At 39.9% G+C, this 25015-nt stretch overlaps 1 protein-coding gene across 5 annotated transcripts in view; it reads right to left on the bottom strand.

Moving 5' to 3' along the window:
• Window positions 1-25015, bottom strand: part of LOC123974162 (mitogen-activated protein kinase kinase kinase kinase 4-like) — a 102882-nt gene that overhangs the window by 52153 nt on the left and 25714 nt on the right. For all 5 annotated transcript variants that reach the window (XM_046054634.1, XM_046054637.1, XM_046054635.1 and 2 more), the window contains exon 3: window positions 4379-4435. In XM_046054634.1, the coding sequence (XP_045910590.1) occupies window positions 4379-4435 (57 nt within the window). The remainder of the gene's footprint in view (window positions 1-4378; window positions 4436-25015) is intronic.

Raw genomic sequence — 25015 nt, 5'->3', positions numbered from 1 at the left:
TTTTTCAGCTGCAGGGACAGGACGACTGGTTGCAATCGAGGGAAAGATGAATGCGGCCAAGTACAGGGATATCCTGGACGAAAACCTTTTCCAGAGTGCTCTGGACCTCAGACTGGGCCGAAGGTTTACATTCCAACAAGACAATGACCCTAAGCGCACCGCTAAAATAACGAAGGAGTGGCTTCACAACAACTCCGTGGCTGTTCTTGAATGGCCCAGCCAGAGCCCTGACTTAAACCCAATTGAGCATCTCTGGAGAGACCTGAAAATGGCTGTCCACCAACGTTTACCATCCAACCTGACAGAACTGGAGAGGATCTGCAAGGAGGAATGGCAGAGGATACCCAAATCCAGATGTGAAAAACTTGTTGCATCTTTCCCAAAACGACTCATGGCTGTATTAGATCAAAAGGGTGCTTCTACTAAATACTGAGCAAAGGGTCTGAATACTTATGACCATGTGATATTTCAGTTTTTCTTTTTTAATAAATTTGCAAAAATTTCTACATCTGTTTTTTTCTGTCAAGATGGGGTGCTGAGTGTACATTACTGAGAAATAAAATGAACTTTTTTGATTTTTGGAAAATGGCTGCAATGAAACAAAGAGTGAAAAATTTAAAGGGGTCTGAATACTTTCCGTACCCACTGTATGCTGAGATGTGCACAGGCACACACAAACACACACCGGAAAGGAGACGTATAGCTGTTGCATGTGACACGTGAGTGTATGAAAGCTCCAGTGGTTTCCTTCATATGTCTCTCTCTCACACACACACACTCTACATTGGATTGTGTGTATGTGTGCATGTGAAAATCCCAAGCTATTCCAATGCAAACAACTTCCTCTGCTCAACTATCATTCTTGGCGAGCATCCAGACAAACGCAAAGTGTTTATTTTAGAGAACGGCTGAGCCGTGTGGAAAAGGACCTAAACATTTTGGACGGGTAAAGAAAAAAACGCCATGTCTTGAACGTTCCCTATGTGTGTATTTCTCTACAGTCATTCAGCTCATATGTTTACATAAACATATTCCCTTTAATCTCCACAGTGGGAAGATTTGTGCCTGCGGGCCACACTGAGGTACACTTTTCAATATTTCACTGCGAACTAGCTTTTGAACATGAATTTCCAAAATGTGTCTGGTTACCTGCCACAGTGGCAACTAAAGTAAATTAACGAGTCATGATCAGAGGATACAGCTCTAAAAGGAGAGTGACTATATAGGACTTGGACAGTAGTTGTCCAGAAACATGACTCCAAATGAAAGCTAATTTTGCTTCATATCTGCTTCATGAGTAAATAAACAACTGTTTGCTAACAAATTCCCCATATCAACTTCAAAAGTGATGATATGTCAATGATGTTATTCACAGAATGTTTCCACAGCCCCCTAGTGGCCAAACAATCAGCTGTTACAGGTTTAAGATATATTTAAACTATTATGAGACACTAAAACCTCCCACTGAAATCCCAGTTGATACAATTAAATATCAACTGCAACTGGTCAAATTCCTATCATTTTAAGATTAGTTAGGCCTCAAAATCAATGTATTGGTTGTTTTACGGTTTTCTATTCATTCTTACGGCATTAAGAATGTTTCATAATGGATTGATTTCCTGACAGACTCAAACTGCTGTGGTCATTCTTTCCTTTAGGGCCGTGTCAGACTGCAGTCACAGGAAAACCATGAGGGCTGTGAAAAAGGGCAAAAGACTGCAGAGGTGGCAAATATTCAATAGTCTAAAAATAAAATGTTGCCTGGGGAAGAATACAAAACTATTCAAAATATGCTGCCAATTATGCCATCAACATTTTAAAAGGGGAGGTTTTTTTTCTAAATAAAAGTGATTCCATTAGTCTCTATTCACAGTAAGACAACCTATGGTTTCTTAAGGTCAGTTAAGAATCAAATAGTAGCACTGCAACATCAAACTCTGCTGTACTTCCATTCTTTTACTTACAAAAAAGTATGTGTTAAATTTAAAGTTTTTTCCTGCATACAATATAGAAAATGTGCTTTTTTGCTAGGAGTTCTGAGAGGAACCAGCAGCATCTCCTTTTGTAGTGATTGGCTGTTAATATTACAGAGTACCTATTTGAACAATTATTTTAGCTCCCATTAGCACTTGGTCACTTCATGCGTCTTGGGTTTAATTGCATCCAAGAGGCATTCAAGACAAATTTAAATCCGATTGCTGGAGGTGGTTTGAGATGGAGACAGCAACTGGATTCTAGCCAGATGTTGAAAGGGTGTAAATGCGTCCGTCTCTCTAAGTCAGATACATAATCTTTACTCCTCCAAGAGTGTAACTGTGTCAGTGAGAAATCAGTGGAAATATCCACTCACTGCCTGATTTTCTTAATGCATCTATGGCCTGTCTCCTCTGTCCTCGTAATAAAGGCAGCTAAAATTACAGTGAGCTTAGCCGTTGTTCTCTGTCTCTTTAAAGCAGCAATGAAAAGCAGCTCCAGCAATTTCTATCCAAATACAAGGTGCACTGAGCTGCATTTATTGATCCCTGATTAGTTAAACCACTGAATGATTTGTGAGGTAGAGCCCGATCAAACGTTTGTTTCGCTCATAGTTCCCAAATACGATTCATTCATGCGTTTGTGTGATGGATAGTTCTTAGCTAAAGCAAGCTAAATTGTTATTGTTGTTACTAAAATACCAAAGTACACACATTATTGTTCGATTGGTTCTTTTGGCATCATGATCTGGGCAACAAGTGTTGAAATGAAAATGTCGTTTGGATTTTACACTTTACAAAAGGCAAGTGTAAATGGGTCCTTACCATCCTAAGATTGGACGTAGTATTGGGGTTTTAGAGACACAGCTAAAACCAGCAGGGTCTTAAAAGGCAGACAGTACAATCCTCTTCAGTAAACGGTTGACCCAGATTAAATGTTTTTAGGCAACAGCCTTGGTGATCCGCTCTTTAAGGCGTCAGGGCAGGAAATGGTCAAGTAACCTCAAATATGTGTTTGTGAATATTTTCCCCATTGTCTCACTTAGTTATTCATTCAACGATGAGTAACAGGAAAGGCAGGGGGGAAAGCACTAACTAACACCATGAATGTAGTGAAATGTAGTTTTATACTGCAAGATTATCAGGGCATTTGTGCATGTGTAAGCACAAAGAAACAGAGGCTCCAATTACACAGGCAGAAACAACCTTCTGGGTCCTTATTCAACTTTGTGTAAGCTGCAAGGATGCATCCATCGGCTCGAAAACATGAGCATGTGCACGCGCGCACACACACACACACACACACACACACACACACACACACACACACACACAGATCTTCAATCTTTAAGGCTATTGGCTAAACTGCCCTCGGGAAATTGAAAATCTGTTGAGCTTCAGACACAAACTTGGCTTTATCCAATGAAGAAAAAAAACTACTAAGAGGGTTGGAAGCTGTGTTATTATAAGCCTGAAAATTATGACTATTTTTGGAGAGAAAACATTGACATGGCGGTGCAGAGAGGAGAGAGGGAGGGGAGTCAGAGAAACTGCTTGTTTTAGTGTTAACTGTTATATTAAACACTTGAGCTTAAATAAAATTTTAGATCTATTCCAAATCTGCAAAAGCTGTATTTTGTGGCTGCCATGTTCCCACCTCATGCATTTTTCATGCATCTATGCTATATAACTACGGTATTCAATTCTCTCTTCAAAGTTGCGTAAGCTTCATAGCTGTGTAAAAACAAACTGTTCCAGACAACCAAGTCAACAGAAGAACCATTTGCTTCATTCTCAATGACTTATGACGGACAAAATATTTAAGCTTTCAAATTTTCCACAGAATTCAACAATCCTGCAAAAGAGCAGCGGCAGTTTAGTCACGCAGTCAAAAACGAGACTTCTAAACTGATTTTCCATCCGCCTGGATGAACATGACTTGAAATGCTTAAAATCAAAGGGGAAAAATTTAAATAAATATCGATGAAAGCAAAATGCTACAAAGCGCACTGGGAACAGACCTGGTGAATAAATCATGACGTACATGAAGCACGTGACTTAAACGTCCACTGAATCTTCTGCTATCCTGAAGAGACTAAAAATAGCAGCAGGCAGACCATCAGATCTGTGTGGAGCGACGAGGACACCTTAACCTTTCTAAAATGAACTCAAGAAAACATAAATGCCATATTTCATCTCATTTTCTACATTGTTTTCCTCCGTTTCTGGTTTGACTGCTGCCCTTTTAATTACATAGTTTAGTTGTGTCTCTTCTTCTGCAGAGGCTTAATGGCATCCAATCTCGATGCGCTCAACTGCTGATACTAAAATTTGTACTAAATCTGGATGGAACTCTGGTTAATTAACTAAATATCACAAGTATACATCAAGTGGTGTTTACTGACCTCGGTGACGTCCATGACCTTGATGGCCGCCAATTGTCCCGTCTTGACATGTCGACCCTGGGGAGAAAAACAGAAGAGAGATAAGGGAAAGGTACATTTTTGTTCCCCATGCAGCATGCATCGTCGTCATATTTATATGCATCATAGTCATTCGCCAATCTATGTGACTACTGTAAAAGTACAAATACTTTTTCATAGGACAATTAAGAGCACAATATGACAATGGTATTTTTTAGTGTTGGTGAAAGCCAATTTTCAGCCCAAACAGCTTGAACAAACAAGCATGGTACAGTACAAAGCAACAATGAACAGAAACCCTGCTGTTAAAGCCCATTTTCACTCCACAATGTGTCCAGAATGCTTCAATTACCTCTGCGGGTTCACAACATTAGCTCAAATGTTTTCACAGATGGAAAACTGGAAACCAACAGACAGAGAAAGAAAGTGTGAGTGTGAGTCTGTACAATCCTTTAGGTCTGCATCATGTTTGTAACCCATGTGTGTCTGAACTGCCACGTGATCAGGTTTCTTTTGTGTGAACCAGGACTGCGACACCTGAACCACCGGCCCCTGATCCTGAATGAGCAGTCCACAGTTTGAGTGATGAGGGATTAACTCAGTTTGGTTTAGCCAAAGGGGACGTGTGTGTGTGTGGAGGTCAAGGCTGATTGAGAGAGAGAGAGTAAAATGGAAAGATGACAAGGAAGCAAATCTCTGCTGGTGCCTAACTGTGGGAACTATGGGAATGGAAAGGTAAATGAGAAATGAACTGAGACTGGTAAAAAAAACAGGAGAGCGAAACAAACTAAAGACCAAACTCATGATGCAACAAGCAGACAGAGAATTAAAGAAATACTAAAGATGATGGAAGAGGACACGTGACTTTTTTTAATATTGTTTTGGCGAAATCTCATACTGGCAGTAGTCTGCAGCGGGAGAGGAGGTGAGACACAGAGTGAATTTGGAGAACAGCAATTACCAAACACAATGTAGGTGGGCTGATGTTATGTTGAGCCATATCAGTTATAATAAACAAAGGGAGAAGAGTGAGGGAGAGGACAAACTGGAGCGAAGGGGAGAGGAAGGGAAAGATAAACAGAGCAGTTTCAGTGCAGAGAGAAGACTGAACTTAACTACGGACATTTACAAGAGACACATTGTAACGGCCATTCATTTACAACAGCACAACTCTATTGGAGGAAATTTTCTTTTGTTTTTTGATTATGTGCGTGCTTGAAGTTTTTTGAAATGCACAGAACAACAATTGCCAACAACCAGCTACCACAATGTATGCTGCAACAGTAGCATGTGAGGGTTGGCGTTCAATTGCATTTGCTCATATCTGCTCATTCAGTCTCCTTTGTTCACTATTTCATAGTTTAGCTTTTAAATGATTTTAAAATACGAAAGCTCTACATAATTTACTATTTAAGAATTCACAAGCTGAAAGCCACAAATGAATTATTTTTTACATATATACTTAATTAAATAACTACGTATAATGTGAAAGGGGTTGCTGGCATTGAAGATCACTAAAATATCACCAATTCTGCAGCTCTACGTTGCTTTTTGGTCACATTCAGAGCTCTCACCAACTACATTTCCAGCAGCTGTTTTCAGCAAAAACCACTGTACACTACCACTAAGGGAGACAGACAAACTCAACGACTAAGCTGGTGAACATAGTGGAGCAAGGAGGTGGTGGAGACCAAAGCAGAGTGAACATTGGATGGGACAGTTAACAGTGGACCTACATTCAGTGATCATGTTTCTTCTTGTCTGCTGCATGTGTAAATAGGAAAGAGTTTGCCAACTCGTCAGAACAAATTTGCATACTTCCCAAATTTGGACCCAATCCAAAATGAAACCAAAATATACCAAATCCTAGAACTGGCCAATGTCCAGAAATGTCAGTTGGTCATTCTTGAACTGTGAGTGTTGATGGGAATGTTGTGGACTAGTGTGTGGTGTGTCTCTGTGCTTTTCTAGCCACAGCAGGCCAACACAGATCCACCACCATTAAACTCTCGCATCCATTTTACTGTTGCACTGCTGAGTCATCTCTTTGTAGCTCACGACACACATACGCATTTCTGACATACTAATGCACACTAAAAAAAACCCCACACAAACTTACCGGCACCACTGAAAGCACTCACCACTACCATTTACACACGCACACACACACACACACACACACACACACACAAACATATATGAACCCTGACATTTCTCTCAGTCTGACCTCATGATCTCCATCTGAGAATTTGCAATTCTTTTTCCCCAGATAGGCAGCCGCAGCACGTATGTGTTTGTGTGTGTGTGTAAGGAGGTAGGCTACCAGCTGACTTTGCAATTTTGGCTTAAGACTGTGTGTTGACTGGATTGATTCAGTCACACACACTGCAAACACGACACATTTAACACAAAGGACAAACAACAGGCATTCAAGTAGAAACACATCCCTCTCTCTCACACACACACACACACACACACATAAGAAAGAAGATTCTTGTGTGTGAGAGAGAGGTGACCTCAGCACGCAGACTGTAATAATTACAGCAGAATATCCCCCCCTCCAACCACCGACACACAGAGAAATGCACATAACGGTTAAAAGATGACATCATCTTCTTCTCTGGTTCCTTTGTTCAGAAATGAGACACACACACACACACACACACACACACCTGGCCAAGATGTACACATTCAAGAAAAGGAAAAAGGACAGAAGGACGGTCCATCCATCTGTCAGAATAGCAGAAATGTTTCAGCTGCCGTAGCTTTTGGTTATTTTCTACAACCTGGGTTTTATTTTCAATGTTTTGACCATCATTCCTATCAATTATGATATTTTAGTTTCCTAACTAAGTTAATTACTCAGATCTAGGGAGCAACAGCACCCAATGTCCAACAGGGTAGGAACTTGAGCGGTCAAACAGGTTGTAAACCAACCCCCAATTCCAAACTGATTTGGAAGAGAAACTAAGGCAAATGACATTTTACAGACTGATTCCCCTGTTCAACGGCACTCATGACAGTGCTGCATGTAGTTTTTCTGTGCAAGGAATGATTTTTACCGATATTTAAGGTGCACGTCCATTTCTCCATTAAATGTTAAATTCAAGTGCCTTGAAGTGCTGTGAAGTTGGAGTTTAAGATACAGTTATTCTCTTAATGGGCAATAAAGCATCTAAATAACAAGGATGAGGTTCCCATTCACACTATTTAAGACATTTACCTTCCTCCATTACATTTCGGTGCTCAAATTTGTCACAAAGACGTGACAAATCCAAACTTCAGGAAGTTGAAACCATCTCGTAAACAGCAGCAGCAATCAGTAGTGATGGCTGAACACCTTCACATCTTCCACCGCAGGAGCAAGTTCTTCACTGAAGCCACATTACATGATTTTTAGGAGTTAAAATAAAAATTGGAAAAGTTGCGCTGTAGTTCTTTTACATTACATATGCAGAACTCGTATTTCCTACTGGAAGAACAGAAGATCTAAGAAATTTAAAACTTAGATAAATCCCTCATTTGACTTTTTTGAAGACCATGAATGTAAATAATGAAGTTATTGAAACTCTCTGTCGACACCTCCCAGCTGACTCCACACTCCATTCAAACGTGACATAATCCTTCTGTCATCCGACTCTCCCATGACTAGTACCATGATCCGTCTCCACTGTGCTTGGTCAAGTCTCTGTGTGGGGTGTTTGGACCAGAGTTTTCTTTAATAGCGTATAAGCCTGGAGGGCCGTGGAGGTGAGAGGCCATCCGTGTTGATTTCAGTGCAGAGTTTTAGGGCTCACACGGTCTCAAAACATTTTTCAGACACCCTGGAGGCAAGTTAGTAATTGTGGGAGAAGCTTTGCTTTATACTATGTCTGAGATAACAATATACCCTTGGTTTTAGCTCTGTGGATTTTTTTAAGGCTGACCAGTTATTTTTTAAGCTGATTTCCTTAATAGACTATATTTTGCAATGATATTGTGAATCTTTAAATCCAAACCCATATCTATAGAGACTGGATGATTCCCTCAGAACTATTTTCTTGTCTCACTGTAAAACAGTCAGGCTGAATAAGTCAGGTTGGAGAAATGTGTATAAAAATGTTCTATTCTATTTGATGGAATATTTAAAAGTCTGCCTTTAAAAACATGGCATCTTGGGCTTAAATATTTCAGTCAGTAAAGCTTCGGTAAACCACAGGAAGAGATATCTTCCTGATAGACAGTTACTTTAGCTGTTAACTTCTGCTTCGGACAACTGGGAGCACCCAGCTTGGGCAGATTTGGCTGATAACGGCAGCTACAGTTAGCAGTAGCTAGCGGCTGCTGTAGCGTTAGCAACAAATAAAGCTATCTGTCTATCAGGAAAATCCAGAGAGTTGAGGCAGAGCAGCCGGAGGACATGAGCGAAAATATCTGACTCTCCTTCGTAACCATTAAAGCACCTCCATGACATCATGACGGGAGCCAAATTCAAATGTCATGTTTGCACACACATTTACTGAAACACTGAGCAGGAGAAAAAGAAAGAAGACAGTTTTTGCTTATAGTTTGGGGGTGTTGAGACACACCAAGGACATGTTGAAAAGACATGAAAAAGTGCATTTTGCATAATATGGACTTGAACAAATGCTCAGTCAGCAGACTGACGAGGAGCTCTGAGCTCGAAAAGGTCACGTGTGTAGGTGCTGATGAATTGATTCACTCTGGAAGTGCTTTGGATTTAGGGCTTCACTGACTCACCCGTTTCCTCCCCCGGCAGCCAACAGTCACTCTAATCAGCCGGTGTTGGCCAACACTGCCCAGTGATGTAATTGGTTTTTACATTCCCACTTATTATCAGCCGCTGACTGCAGATTTTTATTGTGCTGGGCTGAGCAGACATCGTCATAAAGGTGAATGAATTCTAATACAGAGCGTTAAGGTACAATGTCTGATAATTACTATCTTATAAATACGGTAATAGGCTATAACTGCAGAGGTGAACACTAACCAGTGGCCACATTTCCGATAAGTGATACAATGATAATGCTAGTTAATTTTTTCTGTTACCACATGTCATAAAAGTGTAAACTCTATTTACTCTAAATAAGCATTACCCGTTTACCATTGTTTATACTGTAAAGCAATCCTTCACATTTCCCTCCACATCCAAACAGTGGGTCACAATGTAAAACATAACATAGGCCACTCTGTGATAATCTTGTTTGTTCATGATAATTACATGCTACTGTCTCAACTCAACTTTTTTACCCCAGTTATTGATGGTAAAACACTGTGCCCTGTATTTTCAACAAATGCTCTTCAACCTCTAACCTGCTGCCCATGAGACAGTTGTGCTGACAGTTTCAGAGACTGCTCATAACAGAGTACATTTGCAGCCGTTTGAATAAATAAAAGCGGGTAATTAAAACGACAGTCATTGAGCCTAAATGAGCCCCACAGCGCACATTGAGAAAGTCTCAGTCATGTCCTAATCTTTAAAGCATCCTTGACTCTGATCATTCCTCACTCCAATCAGGACCCGTCGAGGAAGCAGACAACAGTTTGAATGAGGTCCCTTACTCAAGACTACTGAGCCTTGACCCCACAGTTCCTAAGGTATACCCCCCACTTGATTCTTCAGCTGGTGTGACCTTTGACCTACAGCATCGACTCTAAGGGGGTGATCTGGGTTTCTCATTAAAATGAGAGACCGAAGTTGAACCCAGATACTGATCTGTGTTCAGTTTCCTTGCAACATGTTGAATGGATCAGAGAATGGCTTGGTTTGTTAAGTGTTTTGCCAGTTGGACTTGATGGTTTGTGTTTAAATAATTCATGTTCAAATTTAACTACTCTACAAAACTATAAAAAAAACAGATCCATGTGGTAAAACACCAGATCTATTCTTTAATGGGCTTACACTGTAAAACTGCAGGTGACAGTGTAGACAGTTTTGAAGATGCTATAATTGATATTTTTATAAATAACTACAAAATAACACAGTGAAAACACTGATGAACACAGAGAATTATCATCTGAATCTGCAGCTCCCCTCAGCTTTATAGAGATTCATAGTGAGCTTCAGCTCCAGGTTTAGCTGTCCGGCAGGCAACAACATTTTCAGCCGGAGTAGGCAGCTGTTTTCAGTGGAACAGACACAGTTAAGAGACTAGCTGGTAAACATAGTGGAGAATTTAGCAGCTCAAGAGCCAGATATTTCCCACAGGAGTTGGTAGAGACCAAAAACAAAGCTAGAAGAGAGTGAAAATTGGCTGTGCATTCATCAGGCAGCCAGAAATGAATGATAATATTGCTCCATTGCTGCTGGATGTGTAAATAAGCAAATGTTTAAAAAAGTCTATGTCAACTTGTTACCGCTGCGACCATCAGTTATTGCAGGTTTAAGTATTTTAGGCTAAAATATAGCCATTTTATGCCTTTTTTCCCCAAAGTGGTCACTTGGAGAGGCGACGGGACATGTGGTGAAGACAGAGGGACAATGACATGCAACAAAGGTCCTCCGATGTAGTCTGTAGTGAGATATTGCACTCACACTCCATAACACCATTAGACATTGCATGTCCATGTCCATATTCCCGATTTTGCTGTGCTGCTATCACACTTTAGTTTTCAAATTTAAATATAACCACAGATGATCATTCAATTCAATGAAATATTGGCCAACAGTATCTCATCAACATTTATTTCATCCTACTTTTGTCCTCCTACATTTTTGGTGCCGTTATTTTCCTTTCCTTTATACTGTATTTTTTTTGGGCTGCTGCCAGAAAACACGGTCACTCTGCAGAAAGAAAGAAAGTGGGATCAGTGAAGATGAGCAGGAGGAGGAAGGAGAGGAAGGAAGTTCAGTGTCAGAGGGTTTGAAGAGGAGGAGGAAGAATAAGCAGGGGAATAAGGGAGCTGCGCAACTTCCCCCCCAAGGAAATGCCAGGGGAGTGGAGTCATCCTGCACCAACACACACAAACGAGAAGAGTTTCTCACGCATATATGTAGCATCTTAACAGGTCATATACAGTATACTTTCACATAATAATCTGTTGTCAACACACCCACATAGTTTGTGTTTAGCCTAAATTTGGACACTCGCCTGGCTCTGTGTGTGTGTGTGCGTGTGTGCGTGTGTGCGTGTGTGCGTGTGTGTGTGTGTGTGTGTCAAGGTTTTTGGGACAAGGCGTTCTTTATTGCACCCCTCTGGGGTTTGGGGCATAGACAAGGAGCCAGGTGCAAGCTTTGGTACAGACACACACTTTTACAAACACACAGAGTCACATACACAGATGCATAAAGAAGGACACACGCGCACGCACACACACACACACGTGATAGCACACGCAGACAAACACACTTCCTATTTCTGCAGCTCAGCAAGTGTGAAAACCGTCTTTATTGATCGAAGCAGTGATGCGTGGGGTTATAAAAATGCAGCTAATCATCGCCGTAATGATGGGTTTTCCACACCTCTGAGTTTTTCCACATACTGAACAAGCTGAATATACAACATAAAAGGCACACACACTCACACTCCGATAAAGAAAACATTTTAAAATGATGAGGTCCAGAGGAAGAATTCAAATATTTCTTGATGGTTTCAGATGAGCAAACAAGCAGACAGCAGCTGCTCTGAGTTCTGTACATTTTGTGACACAACAACAAATACAGCAAGTAAAGCTTCACTGTCACAACCAGTTCTGTAGGGTTTCCTTTTCTATTTGAAATTCACTGTAAAAACACTGTTTAGTTAATCTAGTTGGAAGTACCGCAGCTAAAGCTGTAAACATCTTGATATAAAACATAGATAATCAGCAAATCCTCACATTTGAGAAAGTGAAACCAGCAAAGGTTTGGGGTTTTTGGCTGGATAAATGACGATTACCAAAAATGTAAAAAGACTCATCAATTAACTGACTGTTTCAACACAATTTGCGAGTAGGGCTGCAACTGACGCAATTTTAATAACTTAAATTATTTAAGTACTCTGGTGATAGTGAAACATGTCCACCAACATCTCACAGAGACCAAAGTGATGTTTTCAAATGACTTCAAGATGGATGTGGAAAAGCAGCAAATCCTCATACCAGAAAAGATGGAACCAGAGATGTTTGGTATTTTTGCTTCACTCAAACAGTTAAGTCATTAAGAAAAAAAGTTAACAACTAATTTACTGCTGATCGACTAATCAACTCATTGTTTCAGCTGTAATCGAGGGTTAGCATTTTTCCAATAGCTCACTCCTTCAACGCTCTGCTATCAGTAGGCGTTTTAGCTCGGTTTGCTTTGGAAGAGTCCTTTACCTGTATAACTCTATAAAGCAATCAAACAAAATCCCATCAATATATTACCAGGTGATCTTACAATTGATAGCAGTGATGCACTAGTTTACAGATCATAACAATTTCTTATTGAGGAATTTCAAGATTTCAGATTTCAATTTTAATATGTTGCTCCTGCAGTTACTCATTCGCTGCTGATGCATCATGGACTGTGCATGGTATAACGTGGCACTACGCAGAGGAACCAGACACATGCAAAAATACAGAGTTAAGATAAAAAGATTGTAGTGGTGAGTCATGTTAACTGTGATATCCCTGAGGAAGACCACCACTGCCTTTTGTTTCTTTTAAAGAGAGAGAGAACAATGGTGAGAGCACAGTGATGGCAAGTATAAATATCTTTAAGAAAAGCAAACAGCTGTAAGATTGTCATTGAGGCTTTGTGGGATTTACCGCTGACCAGGACATGTGTTTGGGAAACTTAAATTAAAGTGGATTTCATATCTCCTTTTTTAACTTCTGGGGGTAAAAGTATGTAAATGCAGAAATCAGAAATATTCTTCCATCCGATATGACACACAACAAATTCAAAAGCAACCATAGAGTTCAATCAGCACATTGTTTGTTGACACTGTGTCAACAAAACCAAAGACAGTTTGAGGACATGTGGTTTTATGTAAAGATGGGGTTTTGTTTTTTTGTACAATATAAACTTTTGGGGAAATTTAAGGGAAAAGAGGTCAAGTGGTTAAGTCCAAGGCACATTTTAGGTTGAAGCCGTTAGTGAGGGATGAAGAGATGTTGCTCTCACGCTCAGTTTCTGTTGCTGCTTTGCTCTGCCTGCGTGTTCAAACAGGGAGCTTTATGTACTGTAAGTAGGCCAAGAAAACAGCCTTACTCTGGGGAGAGAGACAGAGACAGACAGAAACAGAGAGAGACTGGTCAATTATAAATCTCTATTGATCGCTGTGGTGCAAAAACTAGGGGAGTGTCTGCTCCTTTGCAACACTGATAAGAACCACACACACTAAAGAAAGATCAATATGGAATTTTTGATTCTGATATCAGTAAAGAGTGCACCAAATTGATATATTATACCAAATATTAGAGCCCGACCAATATGAGAAGACCTATTCCGATTTTGATATTTGAGGATCATAAAACCGATATCAGCTGGAATTCTTTTCCCCCCTTCTCAAGACAACATGACATAACAGTTTAAGAATAAACTTTTTTTATTGTTATAAATAGTGCTTTAAATAAAAGTACAGCTGATTATGTGAGCCGATTGCTGTGTTTTCTGTTGGATTTCCATACAAGTGTGTTGCCAACAGAGGAGTTGCAGAGTGCCCTCTGGTAAATAAACTATGCAACGACAACACTCATAACATGATTTAAGGATCTGTATCTCTGTTTCTTTTTGAATTGTCAATCGGTTGCTACAAAAAAAACTATACCAATTTATCCGCAATTAGCTCATATATCAGTTGATAATATTGCCATGCCGATTTATCGTTTGGGTACCAAATATACCAATTTATTTGTTTTTTTGTGTCTCTTCTTTTAGGGATTTTATTTCAATAGAGATGATACAATTTCAAGAAAGATCTTTAAAAAGCTTCAGAGAGGCATAAATGCATAAAGGAAGGAGGTTAAAGAGTCAAAGACAGACACAGTAAGATAGTGACAGAAAGAGGAGAGACAGTTTGCTAGAGAGACAAGCAGCATTGCATGGCCGCTGAAATTAGATCTAGTAGTAGTAAAGGGGTTACATTCTGGGCACTGGTGCAACTTTCCATAACGTAACAGGCTATCACCCCATTTTTAGACTCACAGGGAGGACTGGCCATCAGTGAAATGGATATCGCTTATGACCAGGCCGACAAACCACAACATCAGGGCTTTTCAAAAACCATGCAGAGGCAGATGGGAATACACTGAGTCCCTTGAAAGATAAACTCAAAGTGGGCCTAAAGATGAAGCAGAGAAAGACACCAAATCATGCCAAGCCTACAGTACATAGTTGTGTAAGCCAAGGCCTGACTAATAACAAAGGTTTCTTGTGATCACTTGCAAATAACATTGTTGTGTAACAAAAATACTTCTAAATCTAGTCTAAGACGTAAATAGAAGTTGAGACATTTGATGCATGAGTCATACAAATGACTCTAGATTCAGACAAATATTGTTTCTTATCCATACTTAGACATATTTAATTTAAGCTCCACGGGATCATGTTAAAGTTCTAAAAAAAAGAACTGAAGATAGTGGTGTGAGATTCAGGTGAGTCTTGAAATTATTAAAAACAAAAGAAGAACAAAAACAGCTTTAGCAGTTGGTTCTGTTTCATGCCTCAAGGTGAAGTTTAAAGTGACAAGAAGAGACGCTGCCACATTCCCTGGGTGTAAAGTCAGAGGACGTCCAAAAACGAGACGACCAGAGGTCCTCTCACTGCTCCTTTCATCATGACATTCCTCCATTAGCTGTCTGAGCCGGGAGGATCAGCAGGGAAAACACAACACGAAAGAGGAGACAAAGGCAGAAAGAAAGGCATTAAGTACAGAAAAGAGATGGAGTTGGATGGCAGGAAAAAAAGAAAAAGATGAGCAGATAAAGGTTCTGTGGTTTATTTGGTTCAAATCAGAAGACAAGTTCTATTTTTTTTGGTTATATCTGTTCTGTTTAACAAACACAAGCCGTATTTTACCAACCAAAGGACTAGTCGATCCTTTTATTGCTCAGAAATGTTGTGTGGAAAAGGTCTGGTCTCCTGTACATCTAAACAAATACTTCAGGATTAGTTTGGACATATACTGAAAAAAGACTACCTTCTTCACAGAGTTTAATTCCCACCAATTAAAGATATACAGCATTTTAAAGAGACACTGATAAAACTGGCTGCATCGTATTGTAAATGTGTAGAAATGCAACATGAAACTGAGTTTAGACAACAGCCGTAGGTTCAGCTTTGATTGTTTTGCAAAACTGGTACTTAACTGGTATCAAATTGAAAAGCTATTTAAACTCAAATTTTAGCATGCCATCATATCAGGGGGAAAAAGTGTTTTTGGGATTGAGCGTTTTTTGAGTCGCCGCTTCCTTGCTTCATCAAACTCTCTGCCTCCGGGTCTGAAGCCTCTGCACAGAGCCCAGATGAAGCGGCTGAGTACACCGGAGGAATTAGCTCGCTGTCGGACGCCATTACCCCTGTTGTTACTGAGATTCGGCGCTGACTCCGCCTCCACACGCTGTCCTCCCTCGTCCAGAGAAGACACAGTCAAGCGGCTGCTGGGAGCTTATTATTCTCTCTCAAAGGCTCATTAGTGTTGATCTTGGCTGACTGGGGGTTGCAGAGATATGAATCAGGGAGTAGTACACTATTAAACAAATCCTGTTAGAGAGGCCTGCTTGGAGGCTTGGGATGAAGCTAGATAAAGTGACCAATGTTTTATAGGAAAGAAGTTAATGCCACTCGAAAGGGGCAAGTTAACAGTACTTCTCAGTGGTTTACAGTTACAACTGAGATGTCTGTTGGATGCATTGCAAAGATATTTTGTGCTTTGTGTGGTCCCTAGAGGATGAATCCTGATGACTTGATAATGCTCTGACATTTTATCTAGTGCCATCATCAGGTCAAAATGTTCATTTATACATTATAAACCAAACACCTGCAAAACAAATGACCTTCTCATCAACCTTAGTGCTAATTAGCTTGCTAAGACACTAAGGCTACGTTCAGACTGCAGACCAAAGTGACCCAAATCCAATTTTTTTGTTCCTATGTGACCCAGGTCTGATCTTTTTATGACAATGTAAACAGGCCAAGTCACATGGAATCTGATCTTTTCCAGTTCGGATTTGGGCCACTTTCGTATGTGGTCCAAATCTAATACAGATCGGATCTTTTTAAATGCGACCTCAGTCTAGACACTCAGGTTGGAATTGAGGCGACTTTGACGTCGCTCTAGAGCAGCTGTTGTCAAAGTTCTGTTGTAGATGGAGCCGCGGTGAACGAAAAAGTTCCACAAAAGCCATTAATAAACATGTGATGCTCCTTCTTTTCTACCTCGCTATCATCTGCTCACAAATTCCCTTTCTACCACCGGGTTGCGGGTTCTCTTCTGAGTTATGTGCATGCTAGTTGTCCGAGTGGACACAGCGGAGGGAGAGAGTTGTGGGGCAGATGTGTTGTACAGCGCCAGAAACCGTAATGAAAAGAACACAAAGTTTTGAACACTTGTCATAATTCGGGAGAAATGTGAGCGTGAGAGGACAATAAAAAACGGAAGTCTCCAGTGAAATTTGAGAGGGTTAGCAGGTAGGAGCCAACCGAAGCTAACATCTGTGGCTCTTTACTTCTCTACGACAGCGTGCTGCTACGTGTGACGTCACGTTATTCGGTTCACTTTCAGGCCACGGACAGTTCACACTGGAGTCTGATATGGGTTACATTTTAACAGTAATGTGAACTGTCAAACAAAAAAATCGGATCTGGGAAAAAAATTGGAATTGAGCATTAAAGCCTGCAGTCTGAACGTAGCCTAAACTAAGATGGAGTAAGAGGTCATGTTTGTATCATCATTGTGAGCATAGCATGCAGACGAAAGTATTTTGGTCAGCGATCACATGTTGCATGTCAAGCAGTGTGCGTGTAGCAGTTCCTGATATCACAAATACATTTTTTAGGGCAAACAGCACAGTTTATGTTTTAGTTAGTTAGTTTTTGTTTTAGAGACCTAATGTTACGTTATTTATGAGCTGTTTTTTGCAGCTTTATATCCCAAGGGCAGATTAACCAACTCCATTTTTCATTCAGACTTTTGGACATTGAACTGATTTAATGAGTCAAGTCAGTTGCTGTGAAAACACAAGTAAATTAAATCAAAGTATATTCTAGCTTTGTAGTACATTGTCTATTACAATTGTTATGCCACTCTGAGCATAGACTGGCCAAGGTTATCCTTTTCTACCCTAATATTTTCATTTCTTTAAGTATCATTTAACCACAACAACTTCTGTTGGTTAGTATTGAAAGGAACATTGGACTAAGAGAGGAACGATGGTGTCATATTATATATATATATATATATAAATAAATAAACTGAAAACTCAGGAACACAGTGGGACACAGGTAATCTCAACTACAGAGCATCTGTTTTTATCCCTTGGTTGGCTCACTGCCCTCCGCAGCTCACTCAGTGACCCACAACTCCCACACACCATCTTAATTCCAGCCTGGCTTAACAAAACCTCCACCCACCGACTCAACATCAGACGAGAGACTGTAATCATTTCCGTCCTGCTTATAAACAGGAGCATGAGTTCCTCGAAGGGACGCTCGAACCTACTGATTTTTAAAGCATCCAAGTATTTTAGCTTAGCTTTTGTCTTGCAGCGAATGAGAAAAAATTAAGTGAGCATAGACGGATGACAATATGTAACATTAATAAGTAAGAATTCTGTATCTAAGGGTTGCTGAAAATTAAACAGCACATCCGCCTTCTATTTCAGGGAATTTGTGTAGGCATCACCAGCTTAAACCATTAATTTCTTTAGCGATTTAAGTCTTGTCTCAACCCACAGCGGGATCCCAGCCTAATTTTTAAATAAAACACTAAAATGCAAATGATGTGAGTGAAAATTAACAGTGAAATAAGAGGGGAAAAAACTGAGTACAAGCATTGTTGAAGCAAGGCCGACTAATCCACGGGGGCCAGAAGCTGCTTACATTCAACCTGGAAACCAATGCTGAGATTAATTAGAGCGGGGCCACGTTAGGCTAAAGTGCTAAATTAATTAGCTTGTTAGCCAGGGTTGACTGTGTTTTTAGCCTCTCCGCTCTCTGAAGTGAGTGGGTAGCGCTAATGGCTAAGCTACCACCCTTTTTTTTTTTTTTAAACTTAGAAATGTAGTCAGATAAAATTATATTGTAAGGCTCTTAATGACAGGAGGATATTCTTCCTCTTGTGGATTAAAATATATAATGATAATGTCTAATAATTAGGTGGAGATTAGATAAAACGAGAGCAAGATGGAACAAAGTGCCAAATCAGTCCAAAGCCTCAGTACTATAAGAGTCACACATTTACAAACTATGTTGAAGTGAATGTGGTGAAGCAACTCAAAAACCTCAATTAGTGAGATAGATATCTCTCTCTCTCTCTCTACATATATATATTAACGTGTGTAGCACAAAGGAACATAAAATATTGTTTCGTTATGCAGCTTTGTGCTGTATAATAACTAATAAACAACCTTGTAATACTGTTATTTTGTAAAGCAGTATGTGCCAGGGATCTCCAGAAACAGAAACATGGAAAACCTACCTGAATGCCTTTTTTTGTAAATAAAGGAACTGCATCCAGAAGGGACTCAAGGACACAAACCTGGTCTGAAATAGGCCAGTGAATAATTAGATATGGAAAGAATGGCGACGCAATTTCCTGCACTTCACAGCTCACAGTCTGTCTTGCCTCAAAAGGCTTTTTTTCCACATGCTGATCGCTCCTATCCACTTACATTCATATCGCAAACATTGACATATTAACCGGAAACCCACAATGCACCAGGACCCTACCCGGACCCTTAATTGGGCCCAGAATGACTCCAGTCCTTTGGTGATGCAGCTAACCAATCACAGTCAACCCTGAAAGATTTTTTGGAATTCACATAATATTCATAGTGACAGTTAAAAGCCATATCTACAATTCGGTCAAAGAATAGGTGGTCTCTTCAAGCTGAACTCAGCTTCAACTTTATCAATAAACTCAGGACTGAAACTCTGGAATTTTTAAGCACTGTGTGTTTAGGTATATTGTATTTTTATTATTTTAGTCTTACTATTTTCTTTTACTTTTACAATGTAAACTTAAATGAATCTTCCCTACATAAGTGCTGCTGACAGGGACTTTGACTTCTGATAATAGCTACATAAACTACTACATTGTTACGTTGTACTGCTGCAATAATAATAGCAATATTCTTCATATTTATATTATTATTGTTTTTATAATAATAATAATAATAATAATAATAATAATACATTTTTAGGATTTTTTTTGTGCTTTTATGTCAGATAGGACAGTTGAAAGACAGGAAATGTGGGGGAGAGAGAGAGAGAGAGGGAACAACATGCAGCGATTGGCCGAGGGTCGGACTCGAACCTGGGCCGCTGTGGCAAGAACTTAGCCTTTGTACAAGCATGCTCTAGCGGTAAGCTAACCAGCACCGCAAACCAGAGATGCTCACAAGTCTTTGAGCAAGAGTCCAAGTCAAGTCTCAAGTCTCTCGTGGTTATTACTAATGTTGTATCACCTGCTGCGTTCAATCCAGGTTGCTAATAAAACTGCATGGCTATAAGGAATTCTGTAACTGTAACCTGTTTTTCATTTACAGAGCACAACCATGTAATGTACAATTAAATTATTGACGGCTTATTAAGTACTGTAAGTCAAAATACTCCCCAGACTCTTAAACCCAGTGTAACGTTAACTAAATAAAACTGTGACATTGCATAATCAACAATAAACCTGTAACCTGTTTTTAACTTACAGAGCACAACCATGTAGCCTAATGTACAATGCGTCTACAATTAATGACAGCTTATAAACTACTGTAAGTGAACAAACCCTGTTGAGTTTCAAACCCAGTGTAAAGTTAACTAACTAAAACTGTAAAGTTACATGGTCAACAATAAAGCCGTAACCTGTTTTTAATGTCCAGAGCACAACCATGTAATGTGCAATGCAGTTAATGACAGCTTATAAACTACTGTAAGTCAACACATCCTGCAGACTCTCAAACCAGTGTAACATTATAACTAAATAAAACTGTAAGGTTACATGATCAACAATAAGCCTGTAACCTCTTTCTAGCCAACGGCAATAATTAAGGTGGCGGCAGCCAGCGGGACGTAAATAATTACGTTAATCTACCACCACAAGTTTGGCAAGTAAACAAACGCTTATTCATCTTTTCATAACGAACGGCACTCGGAGTAAACCTCCCGTAGGTCGTAGCTGAAGTAAAAAGCAAGCTAACATTAGATGGTCAGTGCTAAGCTAAACATGTATGAAGTTTTAAAGCCAAGGTTTATGATGAATGGCACAGCCGCTGCAGGGGGTGTTTGTTGTACTGTCTTACGTGCGGCCGCGCGCACCAGATGTTACGTAGGCAGGTTATAGGTAACGGAGGGAGGGAATAACAGCACGCTCATCAGACGTTTCCTAAAAAATAAACATTGTTCACGAGTCCCGCACCTCGAGTCCGAGTCGAGTCAAAGTTTATTTATATAGCACGTTTACAAACAGTCACTACTGCCCCAAAGTGCTGTACAGATACAGAGAACAGCATAAGATAAAAAGCATAATAAATAGCCGAATAAAACCCTTCTAAAACAGAATATGCCAAAAACAATAAAAACAGACAACAGATAAAAACTATACTTAAAGCAATAACAACAATAAAATGTCACAGCTCAGCATGTGTTAAAAGCCAGTGCAAAATGATGTGTTTTTAAAAGTGATTTAAAGCTCTCAATAGAGGTAGCTGCTCTAATGTTGAGAGGAAGAGAGTTCCAGAGCTTAGGACCTGCTACTGAAAAAGCTCTGTCCCCTCTGGTTTTCAGTCTGGACCTTGGACAGTCTAAAAGCCAGGTCAGTGAACCTAAGTGCTCTGACTGGAGTGTGCAAAATCAGCATATCAGATAAATACGATGGTGCCAGCCCATTAAGAGATTTAAAAACAAACAAGATCTGAAGTCACTGTGTGTGCGACTTAAGTCACACTCGAGTCCCCATCTCTGCCGCAAACAGCCCCCTTCTTTAAATAGCACTATGCTCTTATACCTACCCTGTAAATGCAAAAAAAGAAGGTATAAGGTAAACCACTAAAAAAGAAGAAGACTAAATAAAATGAATGCTACAGAAAAGCAACAGAATTTAAAGATTCTGATTTACTGTTAAAGTAGCAGGTTTAAACAATGTAATCATCTCTGAAACAAAAAAATCAATCAATCACCAAGCGTACTGTAGGCTATCAAACACAGGCTGCCACTCATCACACAGCATCAGCCTGCTCACTCAGCTGCTCAGCTCCATCTGAGGTGGGAAACAGAGCGCAAGTGGAAGTGCAGCATGTGCATGTGGCTGGCCATGTCAGACATGGCTCATTTTGATGACACACGTGTGCCGTGGAGATCAGCTGTATTTCCGCTCGGCCCCATTTATCTGTGCTGTGTGAAAGTGGCCGGTGGCCTACTTTCCCCGGCCATTGATGCAAGATGGCCACTCCTGCAACCACTTATTCAGAATCAGCTCAGCCCTAGAGGCACACAGTCATGAACACTACAATAAATATGCAAATACTTAAATAGCAAACTGATGCTTCAACAATTAGGACATCAGTCAATTAATCAGTAGACGTCTTTGACTATGTTATCTGATTAATCATTTAAACAATTTATTAAATTATTATTTATTAGAATTATGACTGTGAGCACAACTCGAGATGCTTATGTAGATAACATGTGCAGCGTGTGTGTATGTATGCTTGTCTTACAAAGACATCCTAAGACTTGACATACAGTCACTAAAGTGAAAGACATTTGATGCGCTTACATGTTATAATCTTGCTGCTTGTTTCCTAAAATTCATGAATCAAGAATTTGATTCAGAAAGAAAAATATTCTGTCTCATTGAGATGGCATTTTGAGAGAGCCTTTCTTCCTTAATGTGATGTATTTCCTGTTGATACCATCAGAACAGGACATGACACATGGAGGAATCATGCAGGGAAAGAAACTAGAGAGCTAGATTTATTGGGAGATGCCAAAATCTGCAAAGGTTTTATTAGCTGGAGCTTCTATTTCTTTCAACCTGTGCATCAGGACAATCTTAAAGATATTTAATTTTCCAAAAAGTTAAAACTGAAGGACATTTTCATTTAAAATATGAGCACTTAAAGTGTAAATAAAGTTACATTATTTTACATCCCGCAATCCCACGTTTAACTACGCAGGATCTCATTTATTTACAACTATACATGTCCTCACCAGCAGATAAACATACTAATCTGCAAAACTACTTCAGCCCTGTAGTTTGCTTATGTTGTGTGGGCCAACGAATAATTCTTTAGCTAAACTTGCAATATTATTTGTGTGGTACCTTCTAACCATAAAATTTTTCCACTGACATGCAATTTGTGATACCTATAAGGCCAAAGTAAGCGTTTCCCCACATAGGCTTTAATGGGTTATATTAAAGTCCGCCAAAGTAGGTGATATTTCAAGACCCATTTTAGCACACTAGCAGAGAAACACAGAGAGAGAGACTTAATCTGGTATTACGTTAGAAGACACGGTGGATATTTTACAGGCACTGACCAGGCAATGCAACAGTAAACACACCTTTTTTTTGCTTGAGTGAGAGAAGCTTCTGTAACCTAGTGCACTTTTGGAGAATAGTCAATGATTTATTATGAACCTACAATCGAATGGAACCCAGGAAGAACAGCCAATGCTTATGATTGGTGCTAATTGGGATCCTAACAAAATAAATAAATCATTTTCCATTTAAGACAAGTTTTTATTTTATTATTTGTGTATGCTGTCAATTATAGTTCTTAAAAAGAAAGCATTGGCAGTTAAGACTTAATTTTTAAAAATTCTTAATTAACCAATAAAATTGCTATTGGTGAATCTTTAATTCAAAACGGCAAGCCTGCTGCCCCAAAACAGCACATCAGGATGGAATCTAACGACTACAAGAAACACAAAGACAGACACAGGAAAAGACAGGAAGGGAGGAAGATTCCCCCGCAGTGGGTAATATATAGATGTATCTGACTGAGCGAAACAGCCAGGCCCAGTTCCAAACCAAACCCCCGCTCCATTAATGATTCTGCCCTTTGATAGATGGTGCAAAGGGTACTGCAGTGTTTAAAGTGCTGGAAGAGCTGGCAGATAAACAAAATCCTCTGAACATACAAGCGGAAGGAAGACAGAAAGACGGGAGGAGATCTTCAAAGAGTGCAAAACTCTGCCAAGCTTTTCAGAGAAGGGCCAAGGAAAGCAAATGCTCTTCTCCATGAATCCTCTTCTCCTCCTCTTGCTCGGTCATTTAAAGCAAAAGTATGGACTGCGAGTTCACCTCTGCAGCTTCCCTGCATGTCGATTCCTAGTAATGCTCAGCCCTCTCTCCAGACAGGAAGCTGCTGCCAGACAAACTGACAAAGTCACAGGAACTCAGTGGTTTGGGGTATGATGCTGCCAGGGGGAGATTTTTTTGTACAATCTGATGATTTTGTGTTTTTCAGTCAGTGACATGTACTTGCAATGTTTCCTATAAGGTTGCAGCCAGGGATGCCAACTACACCCTCCATTTTCAGATACAAGGGCAGGGCGATATCCAAACCACTGGAACTTTCTACACTGGCATTTTTATCACCTCTTCAAAGGCCTGCGAGGGTAATGAGGGAGTTTTGAGGGGGGCGGGTGGTGGCACTGGTAAATATAGGACCCTGCGATGGCAAGGAGTGAGGTCTGAAGGAGGTTTCACATTCACAGTGAGCCGTAATAAAAGAGAGCGGCTCTTTTTTCAGCACAGGGAAGGGTGAGGCGCCCTTAATTAAGACAGAGACGTTTAACCGCCAGTGAAAACACACAGCTGAAAAAAGAAAAGTGGGGCGGCAAGCGGGCGGGCAGAGAGGAGAAATTTTAGACTGAGGATTGGATAACACTGGGTCTCTGTTGTATGAGAGATCTTCCGTTGCCCTGTTCAGCACTTTTCAGTTCTTTTCTGTTTGGACAAGTGATAGAAAGCTAGAAAAAGAGATGAAAAAAAAGTAAAGGTACGAAAATCCTTACAGAAACGTGTCACCTCAAAAGTACAAGAGAGAAATACAATTTAAACTGACTACTGATGACATCAAAAAATAAATAACATAAATCCATCCAGATATCGAAGTTCTGCAGCTGACAGTGAAGCACTTCAAAGGCTTTTGATGGAGTTTGAGTCATCGTTTTGTTCAAATGTTCTTTTTCCCTAATTTAAAATCTGTATACCATACTGCGTGGAACACAATGTGATAATTCTTATGTAAGGTAACATAAAGCCAGGGATTGGCAGTGTATCTGATCAGTGCATCCCTAAAAATCTGCTCAAATTTGATCAGTCAAGTAAAGCAGCCTGTCAATCTGTGAACGGAAAATGTTTCAGGCATGGTCAGGGTATCAAACCTCAATACCTGTCTGTTCTGTCTGTTGCACAGAGTATTAAAAAACGGTCAAGAACTGAAAACTGAAATCAAACATGAGATTTATATTTTAATCAACTGAAATTTTATTTA

The sequence above is a fragment of the Micropterus dolomieu genome, linkage group LG07, assembly GCF_021292245.1.
Source record: "Micropterus dolomieu isolate WLL.071019.BEF.003 ecotype Adirondacks linkage group LG07, ASM2129224v1, whole genome shotgun sequence".
Classification (NCBI taxonomy): domain Eukaryota; kingdom Metazoa; phylum Chordata; class Actinopteri; order Centrarchiformes; family Centrarchidae; genus Micropterus; species Micropterus dolomieu.
This window is presented reverse-complemented; position numbering and strand designations above follow the sequence as displayed.